Below are 15896 nucleotides of genomic sequence, written 5' to 3'. Positions count from 1 at the left end.
GTAGTACCACAGAAGCTTTCAAATGAGTACTATTCTGTACAGCCAACAAAAAGACAGACATAGCTAGGGCCCATATGAGTGCCCACGGCTACACCTCTGAGTTGCAGTAAGTGAGAGGAATCAAAAGAGAAATTGTTCAGGGTAAGAATAGTTTCTTCTAGCTGGATGAGAGTATTGGTGGAGGGGAAATGGTTGGATCTTTTATGGAAAGAAGCAAAGGGCTTTAAAACTTTCCTGATGGGGGATGGAGGTTTATAAAGACTGGACATCCATTGTGAAAATGAGGAGTTGGAAGCCTTGGAATCAGAAGTTGTCAAAACGGTGGAGGGGATGCGAGGTGTCCCAGATGTAGGTGGGAAGGGACTGAACAAGGGGAGACAGGGTAGAGATGAGGTATGAGGAGATCAGTTCAGTATGAACATTGAATTTTCTAATTTCAGGTAACGCTGACCTCTTGTATTGCCCCCTCTCTCTCTCCTTCTGATCCACCTCTGCTCCTCCCATTTTTGTTCCCTTTCCCATGCACCCCATTGCCCACTTTCATTCCCCCTCCCCCTCTGAGTTCCTCCAGTAGTTTGTTTTTGGCTCCACTCAATAGTTCATTTAACTTTGTTCAGATCAGCCAAGTTCAACCTTTGGCAGAAATCCAGAATATTTTGATATTATATGGATAAGATTATCTTCAATCAAGACATTCTGTACATTCTTATAGACAATTTACAATTGGGCATCCATGTACACATTGTGCAGGAGCTCCTTACAACTTTCTTCTACAGAGAAGAAAACATCAAGGACTAAAATGTAAATAGGACAATCGGGTAGGGAGGATCAGAGCAGTCTTCTCATTTTTCCATGCACACTCCACCCATGGAATACTTCACACCCACAAGGAAAATCCTTCCCATTTCTGTAATACAGAAAATATTTAAATGTCTCCACAGTCTTCTAATTTTGGATGTTTGTGATCTGGAGCCAAAAGCAGATTAACACTAGGTGCTGTACAAATGATTGCATACCATGCAACTCTCAATACTTTACGTAGTTGGGACTGGGACTCCTTTGTTGTGGTTCAACTGAAATCTATCATTGTTTAATCTCATCATTCCTGTCAGAAATGTAAAAAAGAGAAAACTCAGGGAACTAATCTGCTTTAGATAATCTTTGTTTCACAGCTTTCCACTTTAGAATATTTCAGTTACAGTTAGCCTTTGGCAATGTTCTTTTAATTTTCCTCACCCATCTTCCCAAGCCCCAACCACCACCCTAACCCTCACCCATAGTCCACCAACTCCTTACAGGTTATTTGCTGGCTGGTTTCCTCCAGTTGTTGTGTGACTACAAGTATTTGATGCTTTGAAGAGCTAGATTCATTAGTGAAAGTCTGTATGTACTGAAGGACATCACTGACTTCATGGCCTCTTGCACAAACATAGAGGCATTAGTAGGCCTTCTCCTTGGGATAAGGCATAACTGGGAGAAAGAGAGCAAGGTGCGTGCCAAACAGGCAAAGTTGGTGGAAGAGGGAGATGGAAGATCAGGAAAAGGACACATGGTAGGATGGATGTGATGGGGCTTAAACCTACTCAGGGTGTTCAAGGTGCACTTCTCAGAGAAGAATAAGGCATAAGATGTCTGTATCCATACCCGCTGCAGTATGAGAGCAGTGCAGGAACTGCATTGCCAGCAGCTCTTCAGGTGTCTGTGGCAATAAAGCTTTATTGGTCAGACTGCTTTCAGCTGGAGCAGGAGATATTTGCAACTTCTTGCAGATTGCCATCTGGAACTACCTATTCCGGAATGACTGACTAGATTTAATTCTCAGAGAGATCACAAGGCTTTGGTAGAACTGGAAGCTTTTCTGGAGCATATAGTGCCATTAAATTGCATACATATTGCTTTACAGGCACTCCTGTCATCTGTGCTTTATACTGAAACCAAAAGCGATTGTACTACCAAATGTCACCAAAGGGAGAAAACTGTGTAGATCATTGGCCAATAAACTGACAGCAGTCATGTTACCTTTCATGTCAGCTGCATTTGAGCCACTATGGGAAACTACACAATCATTGCTGGGTGACTGCATTGTGCAACCCAGATGCCTGTGCACACTGTCACATCCACCCTACCAAGAAGATAATGAAGCCACGCAACTGCAAGAAATTTGATATATTGGGATCAGTTTTCCACTCCCTGGACCCCTGAACTAATCAGCAGAGTGGATCTCATAATGAATTGTTCAGCCATGCCTTTGTGAATAACTTAGAACCAGAAATGTCAGGAGGAAGAAGAGTAAGGGAGAAGGCAAGTTGAACACTGCATTCTTTCAGTGGAGGAGACTGAAACTGGTCTTGGAGGGATGATCTCATCCAGCTCTTGACCTTGATGGGTTACCTGCAAACTCCATTATCTTGGCAAGAGTGCCAACAGTCAGGTTGACAGCCAGCAGCAAGGCCAGTGCAGTAATTACTTTCTTCCTGAGAGTGTACAGTAGTTTTGTGCATGGAGCCACTACCACTTCTCTTAAGTGTTGCCCCAGAAATCCTAGTAACCTGTTGGAAGAACTTTGGTGAATGGCTGAGAGACCCAAAAGCTGCTTTGTGCAAGTGGCTACTTCCTCCACACTGGAAGAGATGAGGATGCAGTCACCTTTAATGGTTTCCTCCCTATCACTTGTCAGGGCCTTTGAAAATATACCACAGTAATGGCTAGCACTATCTTTCTCATTAGGGTTAGGACATTTGGTGTGCCAGTCCCCTCTAGTTATCTCCTGCTGCCTCCTAATGTGTGACACTTTGAAGCATGTGCCGTATAGTGCTTTGGTGAATGACTGGCATTGACCCCTGTGGTTCTTTGTCCCAACAGGGAAGTAAGTGGGGAATGGATTGATGGGAACGCACCAAGAGATGGCATTTCAGTGGGCCAAATGGCCTCTTTTGATAATGATGAGAAGTACGAGATAATTCCTTAATGTTTACTACATTGGAATTGGAATATTATTGTCACATGTACCGAGGTACAGTGAAAAACTTGTCTTGTATACCATTCATACGGATCAATTCATTACACAGTACATCAAGGTAATACAAGGTAAAACAATAACAGAATGCAGAATAAAGTGCAACAACTACAGAGAAAGTGCAGTGCAGGTAGACAATAAGGTACAAGGTCATAACGAGGTAGATTGTGACCTCCATCTTATCGTACTAGGGAACTGCTCAATAGTTTTATAACAGCGGGACAGAAGCCTAGTGGTATGTGCTTTCAGGCTTTTGTATCTTCTGCCTGATGGGAGAGGGGAGGAGAGAGAATGTCTGGGGTGGGTGGGGTCTTTGATTATGTTGGCTGCTTTACCAAGGCAGCAAGAAGTATAGACAGAGTCTATGGAGGGGAGGCTGGTTTCCATGATGTGCTGAGCTGTGCCTACAACTCTCTGCAGTTTCTTGCGGTCTTGGGCAGAGCAGTTTCCATACCAAGCTGTGATGCATCTGGATAGGATGCTTTCTATGGTGCACTGATAAAAATTGGTGAGGGTTGACAGGGATATGCCAGATTTCTTTAGCCTCCTGAGGAAGTAGAAGTGCTGGTGAGCTTTCTTGGCCGTGGCATCTACGTGGTTGGACCAGGACAGGCTATTGGTGATGTACACTCCTATGAACTAGAAGCTCTCAACCTCAGCATCATTGATGTAGACAGGAGCACATGCACCGCTCTCGTTCCTGAAGTCAATGACCAGCTCTTTTGTTTTGCTGACTTGATGACACATCAAGTTCACTTGTAGAATGATTTTGTTTGCACAATTAAAACATATTTGTTCACATTAGCAAGTTACCAAAGCTCTAAAGTATTCTTGCTCTGAAGTACCCTCACTAACTTACCAATGTTTCTTTGATAGGAATTTGGCTAAATGATGAGGATTTGTTTATCACAGACCGGTGCATAGGGTCTGAAATGCATTGTCAGAGGTATTTGTAGAAGCAAGTTAAATTGTAGTATTCAAGAGGTAACTGGATTTGTATCTGAAAGGAAATAACTTCGAAGGCTATGGGGACAGAACAGGGTAATAGTAGATTACATGCCTAGTGCTGGTTTGGAGTTGATGGGGGAAATGGCCTCCTTTCAAACAGTCATCATTCTGTGAATGCTGTTCAGAGCAGTAACACCTTGGGTTCTACTTTCAGGGCACAGCATGATGTGTCAGCTCAGTGAATTATCCATGAGTACCTACATATGACATTGCATTTCTCAGCATACAGCGCATGATACATTTGGATCATGGAAAATTGAGGTTGTAGCTTTTGGGACTGCAGAAGCTTTTATGGGGCTGCTGCTCATTTTAAAGTTTGATCTTGGGAAAAGTGGTTGGTGCATAGATTTTAAACCTCTCTTTTCACTGAATCTGCTTTGAACATGTTGCATAAAAGGCTGTGCAACAATAAGATAATTACCAGAGTTATAAAAGGAACTATATAATAGAGAGCATTGCCTGCTTTTCTGATAACAGTTTTATTTATAGAGAAGTAAAATTAATTAGCAATCATTCTTAACACTAGGAAGTGAATCAGCCTTTACTGGTCTGATTCAGTACACCAGAAATATTATCATAAATTCTGTTGTTTCACTATACTCCTAGGAAAATGCTGATTAAATTTGGTAAAAAAAATATTTTGAATTAACTGTAAACCTGCCACAATAATTGCTTCTCTCAGTTTTGAAGTAATGCTCGCACACTGCAATGCACCATAGTTGCTTGTGATTCTCATTGCTTAACTTGGGCTTTTTCTTCAAACTGGACAACTTTTTCTGCCAGATTGTGGAACCTGCAATGATCTTTCGTCTGACATGTTGCTTCAGGGTGACCTACTGAAAAAAAATTCTCCATTCCTTCATGCTGTCCACAATTAGCAGAGATTCATCAGTAACCTACATTTTACACTGACCTATTTTTATCAGCTTCTGCACTGTGGAATTGATGCAGTACATGTCATTTCACAAAACCATAACAGCGTAGATGGTGGCTATTCAACTCTGAAAGAGCTATCCAATTAGCCTCACTCCCTTACTCTTTCCCCATGGTCTTGCAATATATTTCTTTTTGAGGATGTGTTCAATTCTCTTTACCATTAGAGGTAACAATACCCCCACAAAAAGGGCTCAAAGATAACTCTGGACTATAATTCTCATTGGGCTGAACTGTTAAGTTTATTTCTCTCTCCACAGATGATGCCCACGTTGCTGAATACACCCAGCATTTTCTGTTCTATTTTCATACTTCTCGGCTTTTCTGTTTGAAAATTAAGTTGCAATGTGATGTATCTGAATACCAAGAAAGAAAGAAATGTTTACTTATGTGTTCCTGTGATCCTGCTAACAAAATACGGAGAAAATAATTCACAATTAACATCTAATTAATGCACAAGAAGTTAAATCTTTGAAAGAGTAACAAAATCAAAACCTATATTGGAACTTCATCTTATACCAGATCTATTCCTTATTCAGTGGAATACTTATTACTGATGATTGTGGATAAATTCATTAAGAAGCAATGCTCAATAGGTACTCCCTTGTCTGCTTAAATTATATTGTATATATCACTTGCTGAGAGAATGGTCACGTCTCTGCCTAATTCACTTGTGCTATGGAGAAAAAGCAATTCTATGACATCAGTCGAATGCACTCAATTTTATGAGAGATACCACAAAGAATCAAGTGCTCTTTCTAGTCAATTATATCACAAAGACAGTCAAGTATTTTCTGTTTACAGTGCAAGATGGGAACCAATTCCCTGTGTGTAATCAAAATATTCAATCAAAATCTATAATCTTAAACAATGGGCATACAATGCTGAAATCATTGCAGAGGATTCTAAATTATTAACTACTCACGAAGATTGATGGTGCCCATCAAGGGCAAGCTGACCTATTTTCGTTGCCATTCTATTCTATTGAGCTTTCCCTTCATTAGATTAATGCAAAAATAAGAGCATTTGCAAATGGAAATAAGAGCTCAACTTTTTAATTTGATCTAGAGTTGTGCCATAGGAGGATTTATTGAGATAATGAACAAGTCTCCAGTACTGAATACTTTCCTCTCTGAAAACTGCACTTATAAAACTATTTAGTTTATATGCAATTCATTTTCAATCAGTTTGATATTTGTCTGCATTTCCAAGAGCTATTAGCATGAAAAATATGGCTATTTGTAAATATATTGTGCTAACCCTTGATCATTATTTTTGGTTCCTGTCTTAGTCAGAGCCATTAGAGGGTCAGCAGTTTAAGTTTACAAAGCATGATATTTTCAGTTTTTTGCAAGAATACATGTTGAAATATCTGTAAGTTTAGTGACACTTAAAATATTTGTTATACAAGCTGAACAAAAGCAGCTTTGAGAAACTGCAGTTTTAACAAATTATGCATGCAGGTGCTGGCATTAGATGTCAGTTCATCTAATGAATCATAGAATTGTGCATTACAGGAGGCGGCTATCTGGCCTCTTGTACCTTTGCTGTTTCCTCCTAATACATTTTCAATTGGTCTCATTCTCCTGATCTTTCCCATTGGTTATAAATTACTCTCAAGCTAATGTTCCAAGACAGTAAAGAGGGAGTGGTGCTCTCTTGGAGATCCCATCTTTTTGATGAGACATTAAACTGAGGTTCTCTCTGGATACAGAATATCCTAACCCACTATTTCAAAGACAGAGAGACGTGTTATCCTCAATGTCCCAGAGAAAATTTATCAATCAATCAGTATCACAAAAACAAATCACCTTCTTTAAAGATTTTATTGGAGCTTGCTCTATGCAAATTGGCTGTCAGATTTCCTTCATTTTATAAGTACTTCATTAACTATGAAGTATTTTGGGATAACTTGAGATCACAACAGATGCGAGATAAATTTGTATCCTTCTTTCATCACCTCTATAGTTTTTTTAAGTATAAATTGAAATTTTGTGTCAGTTTCCACCACTTTTTTGGTCAGAGTAGAAAAGCTTGCTGCATAACATCTGAAAATGTTTTCATAAATTCAGAATGTTTCACAGACTATTGAAGCATTTCTGGCTATACACCAACACCTTGTTAGAATCATAGAACAGTACAGCACAATACAGGCCCTTCAGCCCACAATGTTGTGCTGACCTTTAAACCTTGCCTAAGACTATCTAACCCCTTCCTCCCACATATCCCTCTATTTTAAATTCCTCCATATGCTTATCTAGCAATCTCTTGAATTTGACCAATGTACCTGCCTCCACCATCGCCCCAGTCAGCTCATTCCATGCCCCAACCACTCTCTGGGTGAAAAACCTCCCTCTGACATCTCTCTTGAACTTCCCATCCATTACCTTAAAGCCATGCCCTCTTGTATTGAGCATTGGTGCCCTGCGAAAGAGGCGCTGGCTGTCCACTCTATCTATTCCTCTTAATATTTTGTACATCTCTATCATGTCTCCTCTCATCCTCCTCCTCTCCAATGAGTAAAGCCCTAGCTCCTTTAGTCTCTCCTCATAATGCATACTCTCTAAACCAGGCGGCATCCTGGTAAATCTCCTCTGCACCCTTTCCAACACTTCCACATCTTTCATATAATGAGGCCACCAGAACTGGACACAGTACTCTAACTGTGGTCTAACCAGAGTTTTGTAAAGCTGCATCATTACCTCGCGGCTCTTAAACTGGATCCCACGACTTATGAAAGCTAACATCCCATAAGCTTTCTTAACTACCCTATCTACCTGTGAGGCAACTTTCAGGAATCTGTGGATATGGACCCCCAGATCCCTCTGCTCCTCCACACTACCCAGAATCCTGCCATTAACTTTGTACTCTGCCTTGGAGTTTGTCCTTCCAAAGTGTACCACCTCACACTTCTCCGGATTGAACTCCATCTGTCACTTCTCAGCCCAGCTCTGCATCCTATCAATGTCCTTTCGACAATCCTCCACACTATCCACGACACTACCAACCTTTGTGTCATCTGCAAACTTGCCAACCCACACTTCTACCCCCTCATTCAAGTCATTAATAAAAATCACAAAATGTTGATACCATGTATGCAGAATCACAGGCAATCCTGAGGAAGGAACTGAAACTTTGGTTTGATACTTCTTGGAATGGAATCCCATGAGAAAAGTCAAACTAAAGGAAACTGATAATTAGATTTAAATATATAATTTCATTATGTTGGATTGTATCAATGGAAAATCAAAAGCCTTGCTAAACCTGCTTTTCAAAGTGTTTAGAAAATATCTTCAAAGCTCCGGGCACTTTGTAAGCAAATCTAACCTAATATTTTGAAAATGGGTATTTTCTCTTTCTTGCTTCTTAACTTGCTTTTTAACTGTTGCAAGACAGCTTTGTCCATGTTTGTATCTCAGTAAGACCACTATGTTCCAATCCAGGCAGCAACTTTGATAATGTAAGCGTGACTCTGCCTGGGTTGAACTTAAACAATTACTATTGATCTTGCTAAGTGTTCCCTTACTTTTTAATAACGTTTGAGAGTTCCTCCAGGTGCCCCCTTTGAATATCTAGGCATGTTTTCTTTCAAGTCAAAGCTTACCACACAAAAGACATGCACATCAGAGCAAGAGTATTAGAAGACGATGAACAGAGCCTGTCAGAAACACTTAATGTTTCTTCAGTTTATATGTAGTGATATATGTGTAAGCAAAAACAAAAATCTTTAGAAGGAATGATCTATGTCAATTAGTTGTTCCCAAATTCAGGATGTCTCCAAATTCTCTAATTGCTTTTCCTCATGCACTTATCTAAGCCCATGTTCTTTGCTGGTACAGTCTACCTGCTACTTTCTTTTTATATGGAGCTGACATTGTACCAATATTCTGAAGAAATTTAAAGTCTGCTCCTGGCTTCCTTGTGAGCATGACTGTAGGAAAACCACAAATTCATTGCTTTTAGTCCCAAGGGAACAGTGGTGGAAGGGTCAGTAATTCAGACACATATTACCTTTTGGTTGAATTTAAGGCATTCTAACAATTGCACATAAAGATGACCAATTTACAACAACTTTTATTGACAATAATAATATTCCACTATTGGAGAACAGAGCACTAAAAAACTGTAAAACTAAAGGATGGCTCATACAAATTGAAGTAACAGTAAATTTAGGATTAAATTATTCAGGATAACTCTTTTTATGTACTTAAGTGTGGAGTCTATGTTGTCAAATTTAGGCTAAGTCGACAATTTGATGGGCTTGATGTTTAATCTCAATGGCACTTGTTCAGTCTGCTTTCTGCTTGGCATAATACAAACTTTGTTTACTGCCTTTCAAAGTGAAAAGATGCTTGGGTGAAAGACAAGACCCAAAGATGAGTGTGAGGTTCTTTCATCCTATACATAAATTATTACACGTAAAGTTAATAAACTTATCAAACTTGTAATTTTCATTCAGAGCAGTTTTAAACTTCACTAATTTGCCTAGTGAATACATCCTCACTATCATATGATCTGAAGAGATGTTCTCAACATTGATGATGGATTAATTCACCAGATTAGTAACTTTCATCATGTGAGGAAATTGTATCTGCTTAAAAGTAACCATGGGAGTGGTCATCTTTTGCAACAAACCAGCAGTTGAGACCAATACAGCAATAGGCAAAGTCACTGCTGCTGTGACCAAGCTCAATGATTCTCAAGACAACTTATTTATGGTACTGAGTAACTGCTATATGTCCTGTAGTGTTTATCAATGTGAGCACTTCAGCATACAGCAACCAAAGACAGCAACCTGCATGTTCTGAGTCCATACATCTTCAAAAGGTCAGTACATAGGTACATAAAGAAAAGAGCAACTGAGCCAATTAAGAGATTAGAAGGTTTGATCAAAATACACTTTTAACTCACCCTTGATACCCATCTAATCCAAACCTGTCCAGAGTTAAAATGAGTCAAAGCATTAATGACTAAGCAGTGACTCAGTGCATATTGATGGCTGAGTATTAAAAGAAAGTTTTGCCATATTTAGTACAATACTAATTAAGTTCACTGAACAGTTTCTTACTGTAATGGAGTCTGTTGATGCCAGCTCATTAAAATACACAGATCATTCATGATCAATAAGCAGTATGAATAAAGTCGGGAAGGGAGAGAAGTGGCAGGTTCATGTTGCAAGCATTGATGATTTTCAACGTCTTCAGTTTTTTTTTGTTTTAAAGTACATTCTACTTGGCATTTCCCATTGTTACCCTTTTGTTCAGCTCATTATACTTGAAGTCAGTTGAATAGGAGAGACAGGAAGAATGCAAGGATTACTTACTGGCTGCTGGCGGTGATGTCTCTTGATGGCAGGGGTGCTAGCAGGGGAGGGGCTAACACCAAGTGCATGCTCGATATCCAGGTTCAGCTGGTCAAGCTTCCTCATCAGCAAAGTCATGGAGTCTCTCCAATGGAAGACATCTTCATTTGACACTGCCTGTAACAAGCATTAATTACAGAATCATAAAATCAGTGCCTCTGTAGCCACACAAGTAAAATATACCCAATCCTGCTAGAAACAGCAGCATGCTTCCAGGTCTATACTATTTTATTCACTGTATTTGAACTGGTGAGTGTTTATTCTTACATTCACCCTGGAGGTATGGCCAGCACTTATCTCCCATCCCTAATGTCCTTGAAATGATAGTGGCAAAGTGTGTACTTCAGCTGCTGCAGTCTTGTGCTAAACAGGGAATTCCATGATTCTGACCAAATGATGGTGAGGAGTGCACAATATGTAATTATATTGGAAGCATGGGTTTGAAATAACTGCAGGGAGATGACAGGTTACATACAGCAATAATATTTTGTCTGGCCAACAGTAACACAAGTCTACTTGCAACAAAAGTATATGTCAGCTGCCACATGTACACTGATAATACTTGGCCTACCTGTCCACCTCTTTTCCTTTCCCCTCCGCAAGTTCTATGCTATCAGCTGCTTATGTGACAGACAGTCTTGGATAAGTCACAATTTTCTCCAGTTAAATTCTATTACACTTTGAACAGAGAAGGAGATCATTTGGCCCATCAATTCTCTGCCAGCTCTCAGCAAAGTAATCCCATCAGTCCCTGTCCTCCTCGTCTTATTTCCCAGCAGCCCTGCAACTTATTCTCTCGCACATGAATATCAACTTCCTCTTTTGGTTCTTCATAATATTTGGACTTAAACTACCATCCTCAGGCCCTGTCACCAAATTTGTATCTGCACCATCAAGGTCATAACACATCCCTCATGTCAGTCCAAACCGGCCCTGAACTGAGCATCTTACTCTAGATCATCTTCGCCATGGAGCCTACCTACTTTTAGCTCAGAGCCTCACCTGCCTCTTCCTGCCTGCTGCTAAAACACTCATCTACATTTTTGTTTTCTTCAGATTTGATTATTCCAAAGTTCCCCTGACAGAGCTACAATGTCCACGCTCCATAAAATTCAGTTGGTTTAAAACTTTGGGATCTGTATCTCCTTCCACACTGCTTTTGCTGCATCATCACTCCCATCCTTCCCACTCTACATTGGCTCCGGGTACTATGTTTCCTGACATTTACAATTTATATTCCCATGGTTAAGACCCTTTGCCCTTTGTGGATTCATCCCTCTCTGTTTATGTAGTCTCCTCCAGCACTACAAGCTGCTCGAACTCTCCATTGCCCAGTCTCTTGCTTCTCTTCCTTGTATGACCCACAAATGACTGTCACACCTTCAGTAACCCTGGGCCACCCACTCCAAAGTTCCCTCTCTAATTCCTTTCCACCTTCCAATACATTATTAAGAACATTATAGAGAATAGGGAGAGGGAGGGTCCCTTAGTATCATGGTTAATTTACTAGACTGACAATCCAGAGGTCTGGACAAATGATCCAGAGAATTAGTTATTAATTCATTCAATGTCTAGATAATTAAATATACTGGAAAAAAGGCAAGTCTCAGTGACGTGATCACTAACCTACCAGATTGTCAGTAAAACCCATCCGGTTCACATACCCCTTAAGGAGGCCATCCTTTCCTGGTTTATACACGACTCCAGTCCCAAGTAACAGGTTGACTCTTAATTGTCTCTGAAATGGCCCAAATAAGCTCCTTAGTTCAAGGGCAATTAGGGACAGACAAACAGTACTGTCTTTGCCTCTCACCAGCAATGCTCACACACCATGAAGTCAATCGGAAGAAATCTTCTTCCTTTGACTTGCCCTGGATTGTGTCTGATAATAGCAATGCATCCATTGTGCATTACGTTAAAATTATTACATAACTGAAAGTTGTCACATTTGTTGTGGTAATCTTGTGTTTAAGCCTGTGATTTCCAGATCAGGTGTGTTTAGTGAATAGTGCTCAATTTGGCACAGTACCAAAATTTGCAGGCAACACAAAATTAGTGAATAAAGTTATCTGTGAAATGGACTTCAGAAAGATGAAAAAGCAACTTGCTCAAATGGACTGATGATTGATGAAATTTAGTATACAAAATGTAAATGGATGGTCAGCACGTACACGGAGGGTTGAAGGATCTGTTTGTGTGCTGCATGACTCTAGCATATTTTTTGGGAAGAGTAATGAGACGAATATATCTATAATATAACATTTCAGGAGGAGTACAGATGCAAAAATACAAGATTCAGGTGCATAGTAAAACAAATTTATTATCATAGGTTTTAGAGACAGGGAAAGCATATAAAATCCCAAGTACTATCAAAACATAGAAAACAAAAGTAAGACTACAAATCACCGAACAGCCTCAATTTAGAATGTTGCACATTAGGCACCTCACTTTAAAAAGGTTGTCTAGATCATGTTCATGGCAAACTTAAATGATAAACAGAAAGTACTGAAAGCATTCAACAGCTTGGTGTGGGGGGAGGGGTGTAGACATGATGGGAATGTGGAGATAAAAAAGATGGGTTGGGGTAGGATTAATGTAAAAATGGGTGCTTGGTGGTCAGTGCTGACTCGGTGGGACAACCTCCTTATTTGACAAAGGATCTTCAACCTAAAACACTATGTCTATTTCTCTTTCTGTTGTCTGAAATAAACTGGAAAAAAAAGGCAATTCTCAGAGAGGTGATCATTAACCTACCAGATTGTCATTAAAACCCATCCAGTTCACACATCCCTTAAGGAGGCCATCCTTACCTGGTCTATACATGGCTCCAGTCCCAAGCAACAAGTTGACTCTTAATTGTCTCTGAAATGGTCCAAATAAGCTTCTTAGTTCAAGGGCAATTAGGGACATTGACCACTTCCAGCATTTTCTGTTTTATTTCGCATGTCCAGCAGCTATATTTTTTAAAGTTTTCATCAAAGTAAATGTTCACCTGATTCTGTACGCTTATAGCTGAGATAAAATGCCAAGATCATGACTGGCCAACTCAGAGTCTCAGAACTGGCAGTACTGGTTTGTAACTGTGTATTTGTTATTATGAAGCGTATCTCTTTTGCCTTTCTGTTCTTCTCTCTGTCACACACGCCTTCCCTCCCAATCCCCAACCACATCCATCCTACCACTCCCTATTTGTATGTCTGCCTTCTTGTCTGTGTCTCAGCAGTGTTAGTTGTAAATATTTTCTACGATCTCAAGATACAAGAGATAATTAGTGGTTTTATTTTGTTTCAAAATTCAGTTCATTTTTAACTACTTTCTAAATTAGTATGCTTTCTGAAGTTTATAGAGATCAATTTAAGCACTAATCAAAGGTATTATAGGGTAAAATCAAATGTCTGCCACATCTCTTTTACATACACCCAAATATGAAATGTGTCCTTTTATTTTACCGCAAATAATTTTGATAACTAAATAGACTTTGCTATAGCCTAAGAGGATGCTCTTTGTCAGTCACTGGTTTAATCATTAGCATAGCACTTTGGAAATTATAAACACTGCATATATCAAACTTCAGGGTCTCCCTTTAACTAGATTGAAACTTGGCCTAGGGAGAACAATAAAATATAAACACTGTCACTTGGGAAAGCCTGAAGATTCCCAGATAAAAACTTAAAGTCTGTACTAAAATGCCTTAGACAGAATAACTGATAGAATTGAAAGTTTGAATTGTTTGAAATTTATGTATATTTGGGGCATTAAACATACCAAAAAAATGAAGTTATTGTTTATTTTGGCCATCAGAATTTTCAGTCATTGAAAATAAAATGTTGTTCAAAATTTCTTTGAGAGGTGTTTAGACTAATTTCATTAGTTTATCCACAAACCATGAAGGTGACATGATGGTATATGTTTTCCATCATAAACAAATGCATAGGAATAAGTGATAGCGCAAAATATATAATTTAAAAGAATTTAATAGAACATACTTTAGGCACCTGTGCTACCATTCAAGGTGAACCTTTGTTTTATATATGCATGAAAATATTTCCATATACAGTAATGACCAGCTAAATTTCATATTATTTCCTATTACTCAACAGGTGACCCATTGTCTCATATCCCATGTTCATTTTGGGATACATGGCCCTTCCTCTTCCTTCTCCTCCACTGCTCCTGCTCTGCAGCTGCTAGCAAAGATTCAGTCCATATAATTTCCAGGTTGTGAAGCAGAGACCAAGTCCTTTGCATATTGAACATTTCCCAGACTGAGGTCTAGGCAGCAGAAGTTTCAGTGCTCGAGTTCACTAGTGATCAGTTTGGTAAAGTTGTGGATGGCAGCATAGATCTTGGAAGCAAATCCTATTCTTATTTGTGGAATTTACAATGGAGTTATGAATAAAGTGGTACGAAGATAGGCCTTATCTCCAATTAGACAGCCTTTGGTCTATTGTGTTGGCTTGTAAATGGAAAGATGCAGCAGATTATCTCAAAATAAAAGCATCATAGCTACTACCCCGGCACAGGGCACTGATCATCCCGATTCACAAGATGTAGATTAAGATCAGCTACGCATTCAGGGAATAAAATCCCTTGTTCAACTCTGGTGATGTGAATGCAGCCAAAGGCACATATGTTTCAGAAACTCACAGTCTTGGCGACTCTATGTTCTTGCTGCTTAATGCTCTTTACCAAGGGAGAAGGGGATGGATTCCACCCTCTTCAATTAGTGAGCATCTGTGACTTCACTACAAGCAGTATATCTGTCTGTCAGCCCAGAGAAATGGAATCTCCAAAGTCATGGTTTTTCAATGAGATTCCCATAAAATTTTTTCTTTAAATACCCCTGCTGCTAGGATCTTCTACAGAGGAGCCTTCCTCCACCATCCCTCTCTCTTCCTCCCTCTGGAAGGATGCCTCTTATCCAGCATGTTTGTTACTCCTTCAAATAACCCTAGCAAATATGTCAAATAATTATGACTCCGGCTAATTGTCCAAATATCCTTTTCTTATCTCCCTAGTAATGGATTCTAGCATTTTCCCCAAAGACAAATGTTAGGCTAACTGGCCTATAGTCACCAAGTGATGGAGACAAAGATTGCAGATGCTAGATCTCCCAATCTACCTCGTTATGATCCTTTATCTGCACTGCACTTTCTCTGTAGCTGCTACACTGTATTTTGTATTCTGTTTCCTTCTTACTATCTTGATGTATTTATGTGTGGCATAATCTGCCTGGATGATATGCAAACAAGAAGTTTTTCACTGTATCTCAGTACACATGACAAGAATAAACTAATACCATCCCAATACCATGGAATCAGGTCAACAATCTGCTAGAGGAACTCAGCAGGTTGACCCAAAACATTGACAATTCCATTCCCCCCATGGATGCTGCTCGACCCACTGAGTTCCTCCAGCAGATTGTTTATTAGTCACTAAGTAACGTTGGAACTGCAGCAATTAGTTTGTACACAGTAAGCCCACAAAACAGCAATATGATAATGACTGCATAGCCTGATTTTGTTATGTTAATTGAGGACTAAATATTAGCCAGAACACTAGAGGAAGCTTCCCTGC

At 39.5% G+C, this 15896-nt stretch overlaps 1 protein-coding gene across 4 annotated transcripts in view; it reads right to left on the bottom strand.

Annotated features, from left to right (window-relative positions):
* Positions 1-15896, bottom strand: part of LOC127575827 (stAR-related lipid transfer protein 13-like) — a 425779-nt gene that overhangs the window by 250644 nt on the left and 159239 nt on the right. For all 4 annotated transcript variants that reach the window (XM_052025973.1, XM_052025972.1, XM_052025971.1 and 1 more), the window contains one exon: positions 10281-10436. In XM_052025973.1, coding sequence (XP_051881933.1) covers positions 10281-10436 — 156 coding nt within the window. The remainder of the gene's footprint in view (positions 1-10280; positions 10437-15896) is intronic.

Source organism: Pristis pectinata, chromosome 11 (assembly GCF_009764475.1).
Source record: "Pristis pectinata isolate sPriPec2 chromosome 11, sPriPec2.1.pri, whole genome shotgun sequence".
NCBI lineage: Eukaryota > Metazoa > Chordata > Chondrichthyes > Rhinopristiformes > Pristidae > Pristis > Pristis pectinata.
The sequence above is the reverse complement of the archived record's forward strand: the minus strand, read 5'-3'. Positions and strand labels throughout refer to the sequence as shown.